At 39.0% G+C, this 21630-nt stretch overlaps 1 protein-coding gene and 2 pseudogenes across 1 annotated transcript in view; 1 reads left to right on the top strand and 2 right to left on the bottom strand.

Annotated features, from left to right (window-relative positions):
• Positions 1-1109, top strand: part of LOC102826016 — an 11382-nt pseudogene extending 10273 nt beyond the window's left edge.
• LOC102827541 (clathrin heavy chain linker domain-containing protein 1-like) overlaps positions 1-15281 on the bottom strand; it is a 99233-nt gene extending 83952 nt beyond the window's left edge. Inside the window, 3 exon segments of the mRNA XM_006868030.1 lie at positions 3487-3620; positions 10436-10623; positions 15105-15281. Of these exon segments, the coding sequence (XP_006868092.1) occupies positions 3487-3620; positions 10436-10623; positions 15105-15281 (499 nt within the window).
• A 1410-nt stretch (positions 15282-16691) lies between these two features.
• On the bottom strand, positions 16692-17730 carry LOC102815740 (annotated as a pseudogene).
• Between the last annotated feature and the right edge of the window lie 3900 nt (positions 17731-21630).

Below are 21630 nucleotides of genomic sequence, written 5' to 3' on the forward strand. Positions count from 1 at the left end.
AGGGTCAGAGAAAAAGAGGAAGACCCCCAACATGATGGATTGGCCAAGTGGTAGCATCAATGGGCTCAAGTGTGGCAACAATAGTGAGGTTAGCCCAGGATATGGCAGTGTTTTATTCTACTGTGCAAAAGGTTGCTATGATTTGGTACCTACTTGATGGCACCTAACAACAACACTATAATCTAGACGAAATTGCCTTTGTGGGGAAGCCATTAGTTGACATAGAAATGGAAGCTTTGAAAGATTAAGTTGAGTGAAGTTGTTGGCTCAGGAGAAGATGGCAGATATTCCCAACTATCTGAAAAAGCAGAAAGGAGCTATATTACCTCCTTCACCCAAAGTTGAAATTATGCCGCCGCCACCACCAAAACCGAAAGACAGGGCTGTTCCTATGCCAGTATCAAAACCTCCAATATTCACAGGCAAAGACAGAACAGAACCCTTGAAAGGCTTTCACAAAGCAATGGTCAAGTCCATGACTGTAGCCCTGAAGATTCCTCACTTTAGGCATTGGGATGAACTGGTTAAGTTACGAGAAGAATTAAAACCCGTTGCTTTTGCTAATGGAATTCAACTCTCCTTTATGCCCTTCTTTTTAAAGGCTGCTTCCTTGAGATTACTAGTTTCCTATCCTTAATGCTTCTGTGGATGAAGCTTGCCAGAACATAACATATAAGGCTTCTCATAATATTGGACTAGCAATGGATACTGAACAGGGGTTGATCATCCCAAATGTGAAAAACGTACAGATGTGCTCCATATTTGAGATTGCTACTGAATTAAACCACCTCCAAGAATTGGGCTCTGCAGTTCAGCTCAGAACTGATGATATTACTGGAGGGACATTCACTCTTTCCAACATTGGATCTATTGGTGGTATCTATGCCAAACCTGTGATAATGCCACCTGAAGTAGCAATTGGAGCTCTTGGATCAATTAAGGCCCTTCCTCGATTTAACCAGAAAGGGGATGTATATAAAGTCCAAATAATCCATGTGAGCTGGTTAGCCGATCACAGAGTTATTGATGGTGTTACAATGTCCCGCTTCTCTAATTTGTGGAAATCTTACTTAGGAAAGCCAGCTTTTATGCTACTAGACCTGGAATGAAGATGGCTAAGATATCCTGGAAGTGTTTACGCTTCCACAGAACACAAGTATGTAAAGCCTAGCTGTACTAGCACATGTTCTTCATTGCAATTTGTATTATAAATTATTTGTATTAATGTATACAAATGATAAATGTGTAAATGATTTGATTAAGGTTCTAAGGCACAATAATTATCACTATTCTGTTAGACTTTTTACTGAAAATGAATAATGTTGTACTAGTTCTCCTAGAACTGTCCTGTCACAATTTATAGGTCATAGTGTGACTTAGTATGTTGCTGAGGTCTTTATGTCAATGAATTAAAACTGGCAAGGCCATCATATTAATGTTACGAGAACACAGCCTCACACAGCATTTGTCCTATCCTTTTTTTTTCTCCCTTTTTTAACAGACTTTTAGTGAAACTTTTCATTTAACTACTCTTAGTTGGAAAATGAATTTATATACAAAAATGTTTCCCATTATCCCAAAATAATGCAAATTATTATATGAAATAAGTGCAATTATACTTACCTTTTAAGATATACAGGAGTATATTCTTTCTCTATGGCAATTATCATCTATAAATATCTATTTTTATAAAAATATCTTTTCAAAGGAAGAACTAATAAGTTGATCATTAAACTCCTCAATTATGTTTTATAATCAGTAAGGCTATAAAAGGTATTTGTTTAAAATGGATAAACTTTTAGAATTTTAGTAGTATTTTGGTATTTTGCTGGAAACAGTTCTTCACAAATTTGCTTTGTGTAAGGACAGTACTTTAAATGTACCAGCCTCTGTCATTTTCTTACATCACAAATCTACTGCCTTTTAACTTTATTAGCCTTGAGCTAAAATATAGAATGATGTTGTTGTTAAGCACTGTCGAGTCAGTTGTGACTCATAGCAACCTATAGCGTTTCCGAGGAGCGGCTAGTGAGTTTGAACTGCCAACCTTGAGGTTCAAACAGACCTTACGGTCCAGTGCATATCTTACTTTATCCTCCATCTCCTGAGTTGGGATGAGAATAATGGAGAGAGAAGGATTTAATGAATATTTTGTACAGAAAAACAAAATCGTAAGTGTAATACAGAAATAAAGGTATCAAAATGATCATTCTATTAGAGGCCCACTCTTAGGAGTAATTTCAAAATGAATAGTCTAACATTTTCATTTGCATTTAGAAATCCAAGTTAGTTTTAATACTGTGCATATGAATATTACTTGCCAAATTTAGTTGTTCAAAGTAAATTCTTTGACAGAAAAAAAGAGTCATTATGATGTCCCTTTGATTTATTTTTCAAAATAGAAATAATTGTTAAATTACACAGTAATAAACATCAAGTTACAAAGAAAATAAAATCATTCATAATCCTACCACTATTAGGATTCTAATTATGGAACTGTATACATACATATATTCCTTTTATAACAGTGACTCATACTACAGTTAAACAATTTTCTAATTTGATTTTTTTTAATTTAACAATATATTATAGGTAGCTTTACAGTCAGTAGACAATTAAGTTATTCAAAAAAACAAAAACAAAAACCACACTGATGGCTGCACTCTCCCCCTAGTTTCCTCCCTGAGATTCAGGAGGTTTAGAAGTGGAGCCTGACACTATTTCTAACAGGTTCCCAGGAGCTGCTGATGGTGATGGAGGCACCACACGTTAAAAAACTCTTCTACCACTAGTTTATATATGGCAACTAACCCTTTTAATCTTTTAGAGTTATTTAAGTCTTCAAATTTCTTTGTAGAGTCCTAGTGTGGCAGTGTGGGTTAATGCACTAGACTCCAAGGTCAGTCTGAAAGGCAAGGTTGGCAAGGTTTCCAGCTGCTCCTTGGAAACCCTATACATTACTGCTATGAGTCAGAGCAGACTTAACAACAAAAACAACAATGTCTTTGTATCTAACTAGTGTACTATGGGGCATTGCTTGCAAAGCAGATATTTGGTGGTTGTTGTTATTGCTAAGTGCCACCGAGTTGGTTCTGACTCATAGCGACCCTGGATAGAGCTGAGGGGCGGCTGGTGAGTTTGATCCACCTACCTTATGGTCGATTGGTTATATCCTACAGCGCCACACCAGGACTCCATATAGTTGGTAAATGTACACATTTTTTGTTGTTGTTAAGTGCCGTCGAGTCGGTTTCGACCCATAGCGACCCTGTACAGGGTTTCCGAGGATGTAAATCTTTACGGGAGTAGAAAGCCTGATCTTTCTCCCGTGGAGAAGCTGGTAGTTTCGAACCGCTGACCTTAAGGTTCACAGCCCGATTCGTAACCACTACGCTACCAGAGTACACATATCAGCATATATATGTTAACATCTCTAATAGGTAATAATTGGAATATCTCTAAAATGTTTTAAAGAAAATACAGTACCTGGAATAGGTTTTGAAGGATCTTTGGAGAAAGTACAATATTTTACTTCTTTTATGTCATACTGTGCTCTAAGCTGTTTCATTTTCTCTATTTGCATTTGAATCTTTGAAGAATTATTTTCAATAGCCCTCATTCTGTAAAACAGAAAAGTTTTCTTTAATTTATTCAACTAATTAAACTTTTGGATGATAAGGCAACATAAAAACAGGTTAAGTCATTATTTTGGCTAATTATAATTTGAACCTTTTTGGACTATGTGGAAGTTTACAAAACAATGCCCTGAGAAAATTAATGAATCTCATAAGTGAAGAATAGTTTTCTTTCAGAGAATCAATAAAATCTCATATTATCATTGTAACCCACTTGGAAATGTATAAATGTTAAACATAATAATTTGGTCACAGCATACTGTCTTTCCTCTTAAGTCAAAGATTATCTTTGCAATATAAAATTCTATTTGTGTTAGATTCCTGCGGCTGCTGTTGCAAGTATCACAAACTCAGTGGCTTAAAGAAGCAGAAATGTACTCTTCTATATTTCTAGAGTCCAAAAGTCCGAAGTCCACATCACTGGATCAAAGTCAAGGTGTTGGCAGGGCTGTACTTAGGCCAATGATTCTAGAAACACAGTCCATTTCTTCCCTCTTCCAGCTTCTGGTGGCGGCCACCATTCTACAGGTCATTACTGCAACCTCTGCCTTCACGGCCACATCACCGTCTCCTTTTCTGTGTCAAATCTCCCTAGGGCTCTGTCTTATAAGGAAACTTGTGATTACATTTAGGACCTACCTGGATACTCAAGATCCTTAGTTTAGTCACCTGAACAAGGACCCTTTTTAGGTTCTAAATAACATTTACAGGTCCAAGGGAATGGAGCCTGGTAGCTTTATTGTCATTTTCAAAGCCATCACTCAGCCTACTACAACTACAGGAAAGACAGAACCTCTTTGAGATAAAATTGGACTCACACAGAAATGGAACCTCAAAGACCAAGAAATAGATACAAACTGTTTTTTGTTTTTTCTTTCTTAATATAAATAAGCTGCTTTAAAGCATAAGTTAAGGAGCTCTGGTAGTGTAGTGCATTACGAGCTGAGATGCTAACCACAAAGTCAGCAGTTTCAATCTACCAGCCACTCTGTGGTAGAAAGATGATGCTTTCAGCTCCTGTAAAGATTTACAGCCTCGGAAACCATATACAGGGTTGTTATGAGTAGGAACTGACTCCACAGCACATCACCACCACCACCACCAAGCACTATTTAAAGTTTTCTTCCAATTTATCACCAATTTGTGAGCCCGTGTAACAGATTAAAATAAGTTACATATCTAAATATCATGAAGTTTTCGACAAATTAAAAGCTAGGTTGATGATGCAGGGAGAAGATTGTAACCATGGCAATGAAATGATATACGATAGGATGAATGTAAAGCTAATGTTTTCCCATGTAAACTATCACATAATTCACAATAAACACTTAAAAAAGAAAAAGCTAGCTTGTCAGTAGCTACCAGCTGCCTGCTTCAGGCTACTATAGGGAGTCCTTGCTAACTACAGATGGCCCAGAGTAAGAGCTTGTAGTATTAAAGCAAGAACTCACTGCCATCAAGCCAATTTCAACCCATAGCAACCCTATATGTATTTCTCCCATGGTGCAGCTGGTGGATTTGAACTACCGCTGATCTTCTGGTTTGCAGTTCACTGCTTATCCAACAACGCCATATCCAATAATGAAAGAGGAACTGTGGAAATAAAATATCTTTTGGCTTTTATCTAAATAAACACATGCTTATTTAAACAAACAAACAAAAAAAACACCTTAATAATCAACCAATTGTTCTGGTGTGGACCGCAAGGTCCGTTGGAACGGCCAGGTCAGTGGCTCAAACTCACCAGCAACTCCTCAGTAACCCTATACAGGGCCACTCTGAGGTGGAATGACTCAATGACACTTAATAACCAACAACAATCAACCATTTGAGATCAAAAGGGCAGCATTTACCCACAACAAAGTTTAGAGAGTTTAGGGGGAAAGGAGGAATGGAAATGGGAAACATAGGAGAAGTGGAATCAGTGACTCAAAACAAAATACATATGAACTGTTAGACAGAAAACCAATTTGTTCTGTGACACTTGACCCAATTCATAATAAAAATGTCATTTTTTTAAAAAAAATCAATTCAGTTCATCAAGTTTTATTTTTAAAATATAGAATTTTCAGATTTATGAACTCCATTTATTCAGTTCTGTCAATTAGGTAATCTCTTCTTAGCTTTATTACTAGGAAATTCATATTTCAGCCAGCTGTCCTGGTGTGGACTGACCACAAGGTCGGTTTGAACCGCAAGGTAAGTGGTTCAAACTCACCAGCCATCCCTTGGAAACCCTATACAGGGTTCCTATGAGTCTGAACCAACTTGATGGCACTTAACAATAACAACAACAACATTTTGTTCAGGATTTTAATACCTGTGCTCATAGTGACATTGGCTTTAATTTCTATTCTCATAATGATCTTGTCAGGTGGCAGTATTAAAGATATGCTAACGAATCGGGCTGCGAACCTTAAGGTCAGCTGTTCGAAACTACCAGCTGCTCTGCGGGAGAAAGATCAGGCTTTCTACTCCCGTAAAGATTTACACCCTTCGGAAACCCTGTACAGGGTCGCTATGGGTCGAAACCGACTCGACGGCACTTAACAACAACAACAACAACAAATTCAACATAAATGTGGTATATTTCTTCCTTTCCTAGTCTCTGAAAATTTAGGGGTAAAATTTGAATTATTTTCCTTAAATGTTTGGAATTTTCATACTGAAGCCAACTATTCCTGGAATTTCATTTATGGAAAGTTTTTAAATTTCGGTTTCTTTAAAGCTTTTAAGACTATTCTGGATTCAGTTTTTTCTTTAGTCAGTTTTGGTAAACTGTAGTTTTCCCAATTTTGCACATTCCACATAGATTTTCAAATTTGTTGTCATTAACTACATGCAGTTGGAGGTCTCACTACCATCAAGGAAGACGAGCCAGGAGCAGAGTGCATTCTTTGGACTCCAAGATCCAGGAGATAGAGATCTGGGATACCAGAAGTAGCAGAGTAGTGGGCACAGCAGAGGTAGCACCACCAAGCACATGACACGGTGACGGGCTTCCCAGCCGACAAAGCAAAAAAACTCAGTGTCTTTGGGTAAGAGGTTTGCTGAAGGAGTACAGTCCCTTTGCAGCATTTATCAGCAGTGCTAAAATTGCTGTGCAACTTTGTCAGGGTAAGTCTGAAGCCAAATAGCCATGTGGCTGAGAAGATAAAGACTAGAAAGAGGCCTGTCTTTGAATACAGATGAGAAGACAATGTCCTGATTGAAGAACTGTATACTAAGCATTTCTGATCCTGAATTGCAAACTGTTAAGCTCTCTAGTGGAGTCCTGGTCTGGCATTGTAGGATAAGCAGTGGACTATTAATAACAGGTTGGCAGTTCAAACTCACCAGTCGCTCTGAGGAAACCCTATACAGGGTCACTATGAGTCAAAACCAAATCACTAGCACTTAACATCAACAAAAACAACTTCCCTAATAAACTCCATGTTGTTGTTTGTTGTTCTTGTTAAGTATTGTGGAGTCGGTTCTGACTCATAGTGACCCTACACAGGGTTTCCGAGGCTACAAATCTTTACAGGAGCAGAAAGTCTCATCTATCTCCCGTGGAATAGCTGATAGTTTCAAACTGCCGATCTTGAGGTTAGCAGCCTGATTCCTAACCACTACACTACCAAAGCTCCTTAGGTGCCATTGAATTGGTACCAGCTCATAGCAATTTTATGCACAACAGTCCTATGCCAATCTCACAATCAGTGCTACGCTTGAGCCCATTGCTGCTGCCACTGTGTCAATGCATCTCATTGCGGGGGAGAAGGGGTCTTCCTCTTTTTTGCTGACCATCTTACTTTACCAAGCATGATGTCCTTATTCAGGGAATGGTCCCTCCAAGTAATATGTCCAAAGTATTAGAGACGAAGACTGGCCATCCTAGCTTCAAAGGAGCTTTCTAGCTGTACTTCTTCCAACACAGATTTGTTTGTTCTTCTATCGGTTCATGGTACTTTTAATATTCTCCACAAACACTGTAAGTCAAATGCATCAATTCCTTTACAGTTTTCCTCACTCATTGTTCAACTTTCAGATGCACATGAAGCAACTGAAAATACCGTGGTTTGAGGTCAGACACACCTTAGTCCTCAAACTGACATCTGTACTCTTCAACACTTTAAGAGGTCTCATGCAGCCGTTGTGCCTAATGCAATATATCATTTGATTTCTTGACTGCTGCTTCCATGAGTGTTGATGATTGATCCAAGCAAACTGAAGTCTTTGATAACTTCTCCATTTACCATGATATTATTTATTGGTCTAGTCATGAGGAGTTTTGTTTACTCTGAATTGAGGAGCAAACCCCTACCAAAGGTGGTGGTCTTTGATCTTCATGAGTAAGTATATTATGTCCTCTTCACTTTCAGCAAGCAAGACTGAATTATTTACATATTGCAGGTTGCTAATGAGTCTTCCTCCAATCCTGATGCTACATTCTTCTTCATATAATCCAGCTTCTCAAGATTATTTGCTCAGCATACAGATTGAATACATACAGTCAAAGAATACAACCCTGACACACACCTTTCCTGATTTTAAAACATTCAGTGTCCCCTTGTTCTGTTGGAACAATTGCTTGGTGATCTATGTAGAGGTTCCTCATGAGCACAATTAAGTGTTCCGTAATACTCATTCTCAGCAATGTGGTCCATAACTTTTCATGATCCACACAGCTGAAAGCCTTTGCATACTCAAAAAAGCACAGGTAAACATCTTTCTAGTATTCTCTGCCTTCAGCTAAGATCCATTTGATGTCAGCAAAGATGTCCCTCGTTCTATATCCTTGTCTGAAACTGGTTTGAACCTCTGGCAATTCCCTATCAATGTACTGTTGTAGCCATTTTTGAATTATCTTTAGCAAAAATTTCCTTGCCTGTGATATTAGTGATATTGTCCAATGATTTCCACATTCCGCTGGGTCACCTCTCTTTGGAATGGGCACAAACATGGATCTCTTCCCATCAGCCTGTCTTACACATTTCTTGGCTTAGATGAGCGAGTGCCTCCAGTGCTGCCTCAGTTTGCTGAAAGATTTCAATTTGCATTTCATCAATAACCAAAGCCTTGTTCTTTCCCAATGCCTTCAGTGCACCTTAGACTGTTAACATATTTATTTTATAATCCGATAATTCCAGTATCTGAAATCTTTGCATTTAATTTTTCTATGTGTTGTTTCCATTGGTTGTTACTCATAATTCACATTCTCTTGTATGCTGAGTTGTTGTTGTTGTTAACTGTGAATTATTCATTTCCTTTAACAATTCTGTGGAAAATTTGAGGCCTAGGCTGTAGGGTATGGAGTTCCATAAGGATTTGTATTTGCTTTTGCTATGTAGCTAGAGAAAACAGTATTCTGGAGCACTTTAAATTATAACCTTCAGTTTTTAAAGGTGCTCTAGGAGATACGAATATGACTGAAAATCCACAAAGGGGCTGTTATCAATTAAACTTCTTAGTTGCCATTATTTCTTGTTCTGCTGATCAAAGGCAACTGTCTGCAATCCTAAAGGGTGGTGGTTCATCCTACATAAAGGGTGTGGTGCTTAGTCCTAGGTTTATATGGCAGTTTTGCAGTACACTCCACCTGGTGTGGTGCTATAGGATCAGCACTGGACAGTGAAACACAAGGTCAGCTGTTCAAGCTCACCAGTCACTCCTCGGAAACCCTATTCAGGGTCACTATGAGTCAGAACCTATTTGACAGCACTTAACAGATCCTGGAACTTGTCTTTTGTTCCCCAAGCCAGAGCAAAAACTGGAGCTCATAGGCACTGTTGTTATTGTTGCAGCTAAGTGCCGTCCAGCTGGTTCCGACCCATAGCAACCCTGTATAGGGTTTTTGAGGAGTGGCTGGTGAGCTTGAACCGACAACCTTGAGATTCAAATGACTTTGCAGTCCAGCACACTAACCCACAGCACCACACCAGGTTTCTTCATGGGCCCTAGTGTTGATAAATGTCCTCTGGACCAAATCAATTTAGTGGTCTGATATCTTTTTTCTCATTGATTTTGTCATGGGCAGTCCTGGGGTAGCACTGTAGGGTAATGCACTGGACTGAAAGGTCGGTTTGAACCTCAGGGTTGGCAGTTCGAACTCACCAGTTGCTCCTTGGAAACCCTGTACAGGGTCACTATGAATCGAATTGACTTGATGGCACTTAACAACAACAACAATTTCATATTATCTTGTCTGCTTTCTGAAGCCCTGAGAAAAAAATGGTTTTACTATCTCATGCAACGTTTTCCCCAAGATGAGGGTCTACTGCAGTATCTAGGCAACCATAGTACCAAGAATGGAGATCACATTTTGCATAACTTTCTAAGTTGTTTTGAAATTATCTATAATGATTTGCACATCATTTACCCAATAAAGCACTAAGAAAGCATGAGACTACTGACAAGAGTGAGCGTACTACGCTGTATAAGTTACTTACTTAGGTCCACCACAGGAACGAGTGCTCAAATTCGGATGGTAATCATGGCATTGTGTTCACACATCCTCCAGGCAGGAAGTCACCTGGAGCAATGTTCTGCCTGCCTCAGCCTAGGATACTCCAATGTGCCTCCAATTATTGTAAGGGGCATTAGAAAACTTTCAAAACAAAAGTAACTATTTTTACTTAAAACACAGTAAAAAAATTATATAACAATATAGGAATTTCAAATTGATCAGCGAGGGTAATAAAGAAAACATGGCTTTGAAATGAAAACAAACTGAGAAAAACCAGTTACAGTTATGCTGACTATCTGATACAATCAAGCAGCAATAAATCACTCGGGAAGCTAATTACTAATATACTTACTTTGCTTCGAGTTGGATTATTCTTTTCCTGTGATAGACCAATGCTGTTGGCTCTGCTGCCAAAACTTTTAGCTTTCCATGAAGATAAAATGCAGTGCTTCGGCCTTTCTTTATTGTCTCAATAAAGGCATCATATTCTTTTTTGATTGAAGTAAGAATGGATTTGTACGCAGTGACATACTCTATTACCTGAAACACGATTTTTCTGCCTATGATATTAAATATTTTTCTAAAAGACTATGGATCAACACCCTTGCAAACAGCATTACAGATCAGTTTTAAGCAAAGTTTGATTAGCAATTAGAAGACTCCAAGTTTAAAAGTTTGACCTTGTACTTGACAAGCTCATATATATGAATGAGCAAAAAAGACCGTATTTCCTGAACACATGCTCTTTATAGATTATTATATTACTTGTGAGCTTAAATATGTGGACAAACAAAATAAGACAATTTTGCTCTTTTTGGTATGAACATATACATCATATGATGTCAATGAAATCAATACCAGTTATCATTTCCCCAACTCTGGATCTCTTAAATATACTTACATATCACCCTTCATTCATTCTAAATCTAGTCTCTGACTTCCTTTAGACCTCAAAATCACAATTCGCTTAAGTTCCCTGTTTTTCTTCCTTGATCAATAGCCTCAATTCCTAAATTGCATTTCTATTCTCTAGATGTCAAATTAAGTGTAGAAAATCTCCTCATCACTATATGTTCATGGTCTCTAATGGTGCTTAATCACAGAAGATTTCTGGAATGACAACAGAAGGAACTAGAAACAGTGGGTACCTGCAGAGATGGGAAGAGAAACTAGGACTGAAGGTGAGAAGAACCTGATTTTCCAGTGTATACTCTTCTATACGGACTTATTTTTGTTAATCTTGTACATATATCACCCATGCAAAATAGGGTCATCAAAACACGCTTAAAGCATTTTTTGAAAACCAAATGTTACAAACATAAACAATTAATTGGCTTGCAAATTCTGCACAGCTCAATAGACTCTCAGAAGGGTGCAATGTATGCAGGGAAAAGATGTGATTAATCCATAGTCTGATGATAGAAATGATGCCCAAGATCATATGATAGAATTTTGTAAGACCAGAAACTTATTTAATGTAAATTAAAAAAAAAAACAAAAAACATAAATGACTACTACACATGTGGACGTCACCAGATGTAATAGACATGAATTAAATCCACTACAGGTGTATAAAGAGATGACGGAGAACCTCATATCACCAGTCAGAATAAGGACAGGTGCAAGGTGCCTTCAATTGCACATATGTAAGTTCAAGTTGAAGCTGAAGAGAATCACAAGTCCATAAAGTATTACCTTGAATATATATCACCTAATTTATATAATATCTCAAAAATAGATTTGACTCACTGAAGACAAGTTGTTAAGATGACATCAAGGACATCATACATAAAGAAATCAAAAGGTCAATCAAAAGACAGAAAAGGCCAAAATGGATATTAGAACAGACACTAAAACTTGCTCTTGAATATACAGTAGCTAAAGTGAAAGGAAGAAATGATGAAGTAAAAGAGCTGAACAGAATATTTCAAAGGGCAGTTCAAGAAGACAAGTAAAGTATTATTACAAAATGCACAGAGACGTGTAGTTAGAAAACCAAAAGGGAAGAACATGCTCAGCATTTCTCAAGCTGAAAGAACTGAAGGAAAAGCCAAGTCTCAACTTAAATACTGAAAGATTCTATGGGCAAAACATTGAATACTAAATGATACAGGTAACATCAAAAGTAGATGGAAGGAATATACGGAGCTGCAGTGCCATAAAAAACTGGTTAATGTTCAACCATTTCAAAAAATAGCATATGATCAAAAACCAGTAGTAGAATTGAAGGAGGAAGTTCAAGTTCGGCACTGAAGGAATTGGTGCTCATTCATCTATGCCAAGGATTTTATACGACAGCTACCTCCTCAATCATCTGGAAGAGATCTATATATGTCTCTGCTCAATCCAAAGAAAGGTGATCCAACAGGATGCAAAAACCATCAGACAATATCATTAGTATCACATGGAAGTAAAATTTTACTCAAGATAATTTAAAAACTGTTGTTACAATATGCCAACAGGGAACTGCCAGAAATCCAGGTCAGATTCAGAAGGGGATGTAGGAAAAGGGATATCATTGCTGATGCCAGATGATTCTTGGCTGCAAGCAGGGAATACTAGAAAGATGTTTGCCTGTGTTTTATTGACTATGAAAAAGCATTCAACTATGTGGATCATAACAAATTATGGGTAACATTGCAAAGAATGGGAATTCCAGAACACTTCATTGTGTTTAGATGGAACCTGTACATAGATGAAGAGGTAGTCGTTGATATATAACAAGGGATTCCTGGGTTAAAATCAGGAAAGATGTGTGTCAGGGTCGTATCCTTTCCTTTATGCAATCTGTATGTTGAGCAAATAATCTGAGAATCTAGACTAATCTGAAGAACACAACATCAGGATCGAAGGAAGGTTCATTAATAATCTACAATATGCAGATGACACAGCCTTGCTTGCTGAAATCAAAGAGGACTTGAAGCACTTGCTGATGACAATCAAAGACTACAGTTTTCAGTATCGATTATCATTCAATACAAAGAAAACAAGAATCCTCACAACTGGACCAATAAACAACCTCATGACAAAAGGAGAAAGGATTTAAATTACCAAGGATTTTATTTTACTTGGATCCATAATCAATGCTCATGGAAGCAGCAGTCAAGAAACCAAATAACATATTACACTGGGCAAATCTGTTACAAAAGATCTCTGTAAAATGTTAAAGAACAAAAATGTCACTTAAAGGACTAAGGTGTGCCTGATCCAAGCCATGGTATTTTCAATCACTTCATATGAATGTGACAGTTGAACAATATAAATAAGCAAGACCTCAGAAGAGTCAATGCATTTGAATTCTGGTGTTAGAAAAGAAAATTGACAGTGCCATGGACTGACAGAAGAACAAACAAATCTGCCTTAGAAGAAGCATAGCCTGAATGCTCCTTAAACATAAAGACAGTGATACTTCATCTCACATACTTTGGGCATACTATAATCAGGCAGAACCAGTCCCTGGAAAAGGACATCATGATTGATAAAGTAGAGGGTCACAGAAAAAGAGGAAGGACCTCAACAAGAAACAGTGTCTGCAACAGTGGGCTCAAATACAAGCAACAATTGTGAGGATGAAACAGTACTGGACAGTGTTTTGTTCTGTTATACATAAGGTCACTATGAACCCACTAGATGGTAAATAACAACAAACATTCTATATTTTCCCCTAAAAGTTGTAATTATGCATTTTAATCCATGCTATATCCTTAGTCTTCCTGGTATTCCTTATTGGTTTTCAGTTAGGTAAACAACACCTAGAAAAAGTTACCCAGGAAGACTTCTGGTTCTTCACGAAATAAATAAGATGACTGGTCAGTGTCAAGTACCAGAATAGTGCATTTGAGTTGTTGTTGCTGTTGTTGTTCTGGGCCGTGGAGTCGGTTCCGACTCACAGCGACCCTGTACAGTGTTTCCGAGGCTGTATTTGAGTAGGATATAATAATTTTCTTTTCTACAGATTATCAGTACCTATCTACCTCCACTACTTCTCTATCAGTCCTACTGTGGTGGCTTCGTGTTGCTGTGATGCTGGAAGCTATGCCACTGGTATTTTGAAACCTGGTAGCCTGGTTTCAGCTGCGATTCCAGACTAAGACAGACTAGGAGAAAGAGAGACAGACTACTTCTGAATGTTAAGCAGCTACAAACCTTATGAATAGCTGCAGAACACCATTAGATATAGTGCCAGAAGATGACCTCTCAGGTTGGAAGCCATTCAAGATAGTACTGGGGAAGAGATGACTCTTCAAAATAGAGTGGACCATGATGACGCAAATGGAATAAAGTTTTCATTACCTTCATTTCCTGATGGGGTACAACTCAAAATGAGGAGAAACAGCTGCAACATCCAATAATAATCAGAACATGAAATGTACGAAGTATGAATCTAGGAAAACTGGAAGTTTTCAAAAATGAACTGGAAAGTACAAAGATTGCTATCCTAGGCATTAGTGAGCTGAAATGGACTGGCAATGGCTATTTTGATCTGATAATCACATGGTCTGTTATTCCAAGAAGGACCCATTCAAAAGGAATGACATTACATTGAGTGTCAAATAGAACATTTCAACATCCATCTTGAAGTGTATAAGACTGTCTGTCTGTGATAGGATAATATCTATATGCATACAAGGAAGACCAGTTAATATCACTATTATTCAGATCCACACACCAACCACTAAAGCTAGTTAATTCTACCAACTTCTTCAATCTGAAATTGATCAAACATGCGATCAAGATGTATTAGAAATTGCTGGTTTTGGGATTGCAAAGGTTGGAAACAAAGAGGAAGGATCAGTAGTTGAAAAATATAGCTTTGGTGACAGAAATGATGCTGGACATCACATGACAGAAGACCAATGACTTCTTCATCACAAATACAACAATTGTGAGGCTGGCCCAGGACCAGGCAGTGTTTCGTTCTGTTGTGCACAGGGTCGCTATGAGTCAGTACTGACTCAGTGGCACCTAACAACAACAACAACCCATATGATAACTCCATTGTTTTAAGAGCATTATGATACCTTATCGAAAACGTTTCGGTATATGATGTAATACTCATCAGCAGGTCCTTCCTCATTACAGCCCACTCTTTTTGTTTCTGTTATGATGTATCTTTGCATACTTTCCAAAAAATCCTTGTCACTTCTACAAATGATAGGTGGGAGAACTGCATGTTTATTTATTTCTTGGGCTGACATGTCACAATCTGCACAGTTATTCACCAGAGAAATGTCATATACTTTGATGAGCCTCGGAGGGAAAGAAAGAAAAAAGACCATCAATTAATCTAAGGCTTTATCAAGATGTAAGTCAAATATTGATCAATCTAAAAATATGTTTGTTTCAGGAAAAAAACTCCCTGTAGATTTTGCTCTTAAATATTAAGCTATGAATTTAAAAGTCTCTGCTATTGTCCTGCCATGTGCTATATATCTGGGATAGAATTACTAAGCATTACTCCCAACCAGGAAGGAGTTCTTCTATTACTGACCAAGCACCACTCCCCTCATCTGCACAATCAGATTGTTTCAACACTTTCTAAGGATTAGTATTTTGTTTATTTCATGTGGGAAACTAGTTTATAAATCTCCTGATGACACAAACAATGCCAGTATTTCTCCACTTTAGTGTCTACGTAATGCACTTACAGTCAACCAGCACATAATAAGACCAAACTTACTGCCATTGAGTGATTCCAACTCATAGTGACCCTATATGGGGATTCCAAGGCTGTAAATCTTTATGGGATCAATCAGAAAGCCTCATCATTCTCCTGCGGAGAAGCTGCTGGATTTGAACTGCTGACCTTACAGTTAACAGACCAGTGCTTTACCCTACAAAGCTATGAGGGCTCCTCCCAGCACACTACAACCATAAGTAAATTTTGAGTAGTAAATTTTTGAATAAAATAAAAAATAAGACATTAATTTTTTAATAAAATAAAATTCTTACAGTGGTAGAAATATACACATCAAAATATTCACCAGTACAATTTCCACATTTGCAATTCAATAACATTAATGACATTTTTCATGTTATATTTCACCATTATTCCTACCTATCCTTTTGTAAAATATTCCAACTCCATGAACATAAATTAAGTGCCCGCCAAATAGAAACGGAATTTTATTCCATAAACTTTACCTCTCATCTTTAGTTAGAAAGTACGACAGAAAAATAAGAAATCAGGACTTCCAAAATTCATCCACGAACGGTATCAAACGTAACAAACAATACTTCTGAATTCACTTTTCAAGCAACTACATTATAAAGATTTTTTCGAAAAATCATTATGTAACGGAGCTGATAAAGAAGGTAGTTCTCAAGATCTATGTACATAATAACAAATAGAAGACCTGGCGAACTTAAAGATGTATGGCACTGCAAAACATCTTCCCTGTGTGTGAGAAGTCAGGGGTGGATTGCCTTAAATATATATAACCAAAATTGATTGTTTTAACTATTCTTAAATATACAATTCATTGACATTGATTACATTCATGTTGTGTAACTATCACCAATGTCTTGGGATTTTTTGTTTTGTTTTTAAGGTTGCACAATAATTTATTGAGAGCTTCCTCTCCTGCTTGCACCTCTCAGTCTCTAGGTTACTCTTTCCACTTATAGATCTTGTGTGCTATTCCCAGGAAGACGGCCAAGGGCAGGGGAAGAGCATACTGCTTTAGTGAGACTTACAAGAATGCTGAAACTACCTTCTTCATACTGCTTGAACACAGCAAGCAGTTCCATCTCCTCATACACCACCTTCATTCGGACCACCATCTCGGCTTCCTTCTGTCCATAATTCTCCTGCAAGATCTGGCACTGTTCTGGAAAACTCCATTACAGACACTGAACCACAAGCCAGCTGCATTTGTTATCCTGGATGTCAGTGCCAATCTTGCCCATCACATTGGGGTCACCAAAAAGGTAAAGGTCATCATCCTGAATCTGAAAAAACTCGCCCATCTCCAGCAGGATCTTCTTGGCAAAGGCATGCTCCTTTCTTCACCATATATACTGCAGTAGTTACATGAAGGGGAAAAGAGTAGATAGCTGTCTCATGCTTGACAATAGATTTATACCTCTTTTCAGTGAATCTGCCAAGACCCACATTGGTCTGAGGGGCAGTGATGAGGTCCAGGGTCTGTCCAATCTCAGTCCGATAGGAACTCTGAAAGAAGACCTTGATCCGATTCAAATAAGGCTGCTCCTGGCAGTAGAAATTCAGTAAGCAATAGGTGCACGCTTCCAGCAGTATGGAGTCATTGATGGCATCCAAACCTGTCTGGTTTCTGCACCAGCAGGGCTGCCCCATCAGGTAAGGGACACATCCATTATGTCATCTAATACCAAGAGACAAGCTTGGAGCAGCTCCACACAGCAGCCCATGGTCAGAGCCCACTGCAGACTATAGGCATTCTGCTTCCATAGCTCCACCAGCTCCTAGAACACAGCCACCATAGCCAAATCTCGGTTGTACTTGCCTCCAAGAACATTGTACTCTTAGGACCTTCTTGAATCGGGCAATGGCATCTCTTGTTTCTGGGAGCCCCATCTCAGCACCTTGAGAAACTGGGAGAAATGTTTGATGAAATCCTGCCTTTCTGGGGCATAAGTATCTGCTTTCTGGTCTCCATTCATTCTGAGGGAGAGCAAAGTTCCTGGATATGGCATCTCCATTGGTCTGTCTTAGCTACCTTGTGTTAAAGGCCTTAGAGTCGGTTACACTCATAGCAATCCAGGATAGGGTTTCAGACCATGCAAATCTTTTGGGGAGAAGAAAGCCTCATCTTTCTCTCAAGGAACAGCTTGTGGGCTTGAACTATCAACCTTGTAATTAGCAGTCCAGTGCTTAGCCTTCAGAGCCACCACACACCTCTTAGTTAAATCTAGTGCTCTTATAACAGAAATCTCACAAGTGGATGGATTAAACAAACAGAACTTAATTTTCTCCCAGTTTAGGACGTCGGAAGTGCAAATTCAGGGCATTGGCTCCAGGGGAAGGCTTTCTGTCTCTGACAGCTTGGGAAAAGGCCTTCATCTCTTCAGTTTGTTTCAGTTCCCTAGAGATCTCCATGTGACTAGGCATCAGTCTTCCCTCGCCCCTCCTTTGCCGAGCTGTAGGATAAGCACTGAACTGTGAATCACAGGTCGGCAGTTCAAACTCACCAGCTGCTCCTCAGAAACCCTGTACAGGATTCACTATGAGTCAGGATCAACTTGATAGCACTTAACAATATCTCAAAAGAGACCAACTCACGATTTACTCTCTACCAATCCTACCTCATGAATACAATGAAGACAATCCATTCCCAAATGGGATTATGATCTCAGGAATGTTGTTGTTGTTAGGTACCATCGAGTCAGTTCAAACTCATGACGACCGTATGTACAAAAGAACCAAACACTGCCCGGCCCTGGGCCAACCTCACAATCGTTGTCATGCTTGAGCCCACTGATGCTGCCACTCTGCCAATCCATCTTGCTGGGGGTCTTCCTCTTTTTCTCTGACCCTCCACCTTACCAAATATAATATCCTGCTCCAGTGTGTGGTCCCTCCTGATGATATGTCAGAAGTATGAGAGATGAAATCTGGCCATCCTGGCCTCCAAGGAACACTCTGGCTGCACTTCTTCCAACACAGATCTATTTGTTCTTTTTTAAAAAAATGTTTTATTGTGAATTATGTGATAGTTTACATGGGAGAACATTAGTTTTACATTCATTCTATCGCATATCATTTTATTGCCATGGTTACAATCCCCTCCATGCATAATCAACCAACCAAAGGGTATATCCTACAAGCCTGGCTCCCCACCTCATCCCACCCCCCAGTCGTCAGCACACAGCCCCTCTCCCTCTTTGTTGCTAAAGTCCCCAGCTCCATTTCAGGCATCACTGCTTCTCTGGGTAGGGTCCCGCTCTCCGCTCTTCTCCCTTCATGGTCCCAGGGATCTCTGCTCCTAGACTGCAAAGTTAATCACTCCCCTCTTTGCTACAAAACATCTACCTTTACATTTACAACCCTCACAATCAGTCCTGATAACAATTATTCACTTTTGTATCACAAAAGACCTATCCACATTTCCTTTAATCAGCCCTGCCTAGCTAGGCAGATTGGATACTACTCAGTGGAGATTCTATCTTCCTCCACGCCCTCTAGATCTAGGTTCTGTAAGCCAGTCACTTCTTGCCTTTGTAGTCCCCCCGTTTGGGGTAGGCAATGTCCAAGTTGTCCATCCCTTTCTATTCTATTTGTTCTTTTGGCAGTTAATGAACTTTCAATATTGTCCTCCAACACCATAACTCAAATGCATCAATTCTACGGTCTTCCTTATTCACTGTCCAGCTTTCTCATGCATGAGGTTATTGAAAATACCATGACTTGGATTAGGCACAACTTAGTCCTCAAATTGACATCATTGCTCTTCAACACTTAAAGAGATCTTGTACAGCAGATTTGCCTGATGTAATAATTGATTTAGTTTCTTGTTGGCTGCTTCCATCAGTTGTTGTTGTTGCTATGTGCCATCAAGTCAGTACTGACCCATAGAGACCTTGTGCAGAGCAGAATGAAACACTGCCCAATCCTGGGCCAACCTCACTATTGTTGCCATGATTGAGCCCTTTGATGCTGCCACTTTGCCAATCTATCTGCTGGAGGTCTTCCTCTTTTTGTCTGACCCTCCACCTTACCAAACATGATATCCTTCTCCAGTGACTGGTACCTCCTGACAATATATCCGAAGTATGAGACGAAGCCTGGTCATCCTGGCCTCCAAGGAGCACTCTGGCTGCACCTCTTCCAACACAGATCTGTTGGTTCTTTTGGAAGCCAATGGTACTTTCAATCTTCTCCTCCAACACCATAACTAAAAAGCATCAATTATTCTACGGTCTTCTTTATTCACTGTCCAGCTTTCGCATGCATGTGAGGTTATTGAAAATACCATGGCATGGGTCAAGCGCACCTTAGTCAACTTCATTACCATTGCCACACTTGATGCCATCAGTGATGCCACCTGGCCAATCCATCTCGTTAGGGGTTGTCCCCTTTTTCTCTGACCCTCCACCTTACCCAGCATGACATCCTTCTCCAGCAACTGTTCCCTCCGGGCAATATGTCCAAAGTATGAGAGACGAAGCTTAGCCATCCTGGCCTCCAAGGAGCACTCTGGCTGCACTTCTTCCAAAACAGATCTATTGGTTCTTTTGGCAGTCCATGGCACTTTCAGTATTCTCCTCCAACACCACAACTCAAAGGCATCAATTCTTCTATGATCTTCCTTATTCACTGTCCAGATTTCGCATCCATATGAGGTTATTGAAAATACCATGGCTTGGGTCATTTATAAGAACAGAAATAGTAAATTTTATGCAAAAGTCAGGAAGTTGGAGTTTGTCTACTAGATGTGTTGAACAGATAATGTTCAAGTGAGTGAGAGATAAAAATTTGAGTCAAATGGTATTTGGAGTTATGAGACATAATAAGATGATCTGGGAAACATAAATAGAGCATAAGTCCAAAGACTGGGGCTTGGGATCACCCCAAAGTTTACAAGTCTGGGAGGTCAAGAGGAAGCAGCAAAAGAGCCAGAAAAAGAGCATTCAGGGAGGTAGAAGGAGAATTGAGAGCTGGTATCCTGGAAGTCAGATGAAGAAAGCATTTCAAAGAAGGAAGTGAGTCATAGTATCAATGTTGCTAACAGATCAATTAATACGATGAAATGACCACTGAACAGCATGGAGGTTAGTCATTAGTGACTAACCCTAACAAGGAATATATCACTAAATGGTGAGGACCAAAGCTTGACAGGAGCAGGTTTAAAAGTCAACTAAAGGGGAAAAATTGGAGACAATGAGTACCAATAAGTGTCAAGGAGTTTTGTTGTGAAGGTGAGGACTAGTTGTCAGACTAGGAGATGAAGAATTTTACAGAGAAAGGAAATTAATTCTTCAGAAGTGCCAAAGCGTGAGAGAACCCAGGTCAGGAATCTCAATTAGCTCAAAATTATTAAGTGTATAGTAGATTAGGTTATGTTGTTGTTGTTAAGTGCCATCAAGTTGGTTCTGATTCATAGGGACCCTGCACAGGGTTTCCAACGAGCAGCTGGTGGGTTTGAGCTGCTGGCCTTGGGTTCAAAGCCCAGCACTGATCCTACAGTGCCACACCAGGAGTTCAGATTAGGCTCTGAGGAGGCAACAGTCAAATGTCATACTAACTCACACTTTACATTTTAAAAAGCAACAATGATTGTGTCACTATTCTACTTCAAATACTTTACTAGCTTCCCGTCACCTTTCCAAACTCCTTAGTATGACATTTGACTCAATAAGCCTTAGAAATCAAATGTCATACTAAGGAATCTAGAAAGGTGAAGGGAAGCTAGTGAAGTATTTGAAGCAGAACAGTGATACAATTATTGTTACTTTTCAGAATGAGTATTTTGAAGGCAATAATGACGGTGATTTGGAAATGGGGAAAGAGTGGAGATAAATTAGGATACGGATACCAAACTTTTCCAGAAGAAAATTAAGAAGGGC

Source organism: Chrysochloris asiatica, unplaced genomic scaffold (genome assembly GCF_000296735.1).
Source record: "Chrysochloris asiatica unplaced genomic scaffold, ChrAsi1.0 scaffold00114, whole genome shotgun sequence".
Lineage (NCBI taxonomy): Eukaryota > Metazoa > Chordata > Mammalia > Afrosoricida > Chrysochloridae > Chrysochloris > Chrysochloris asiatica.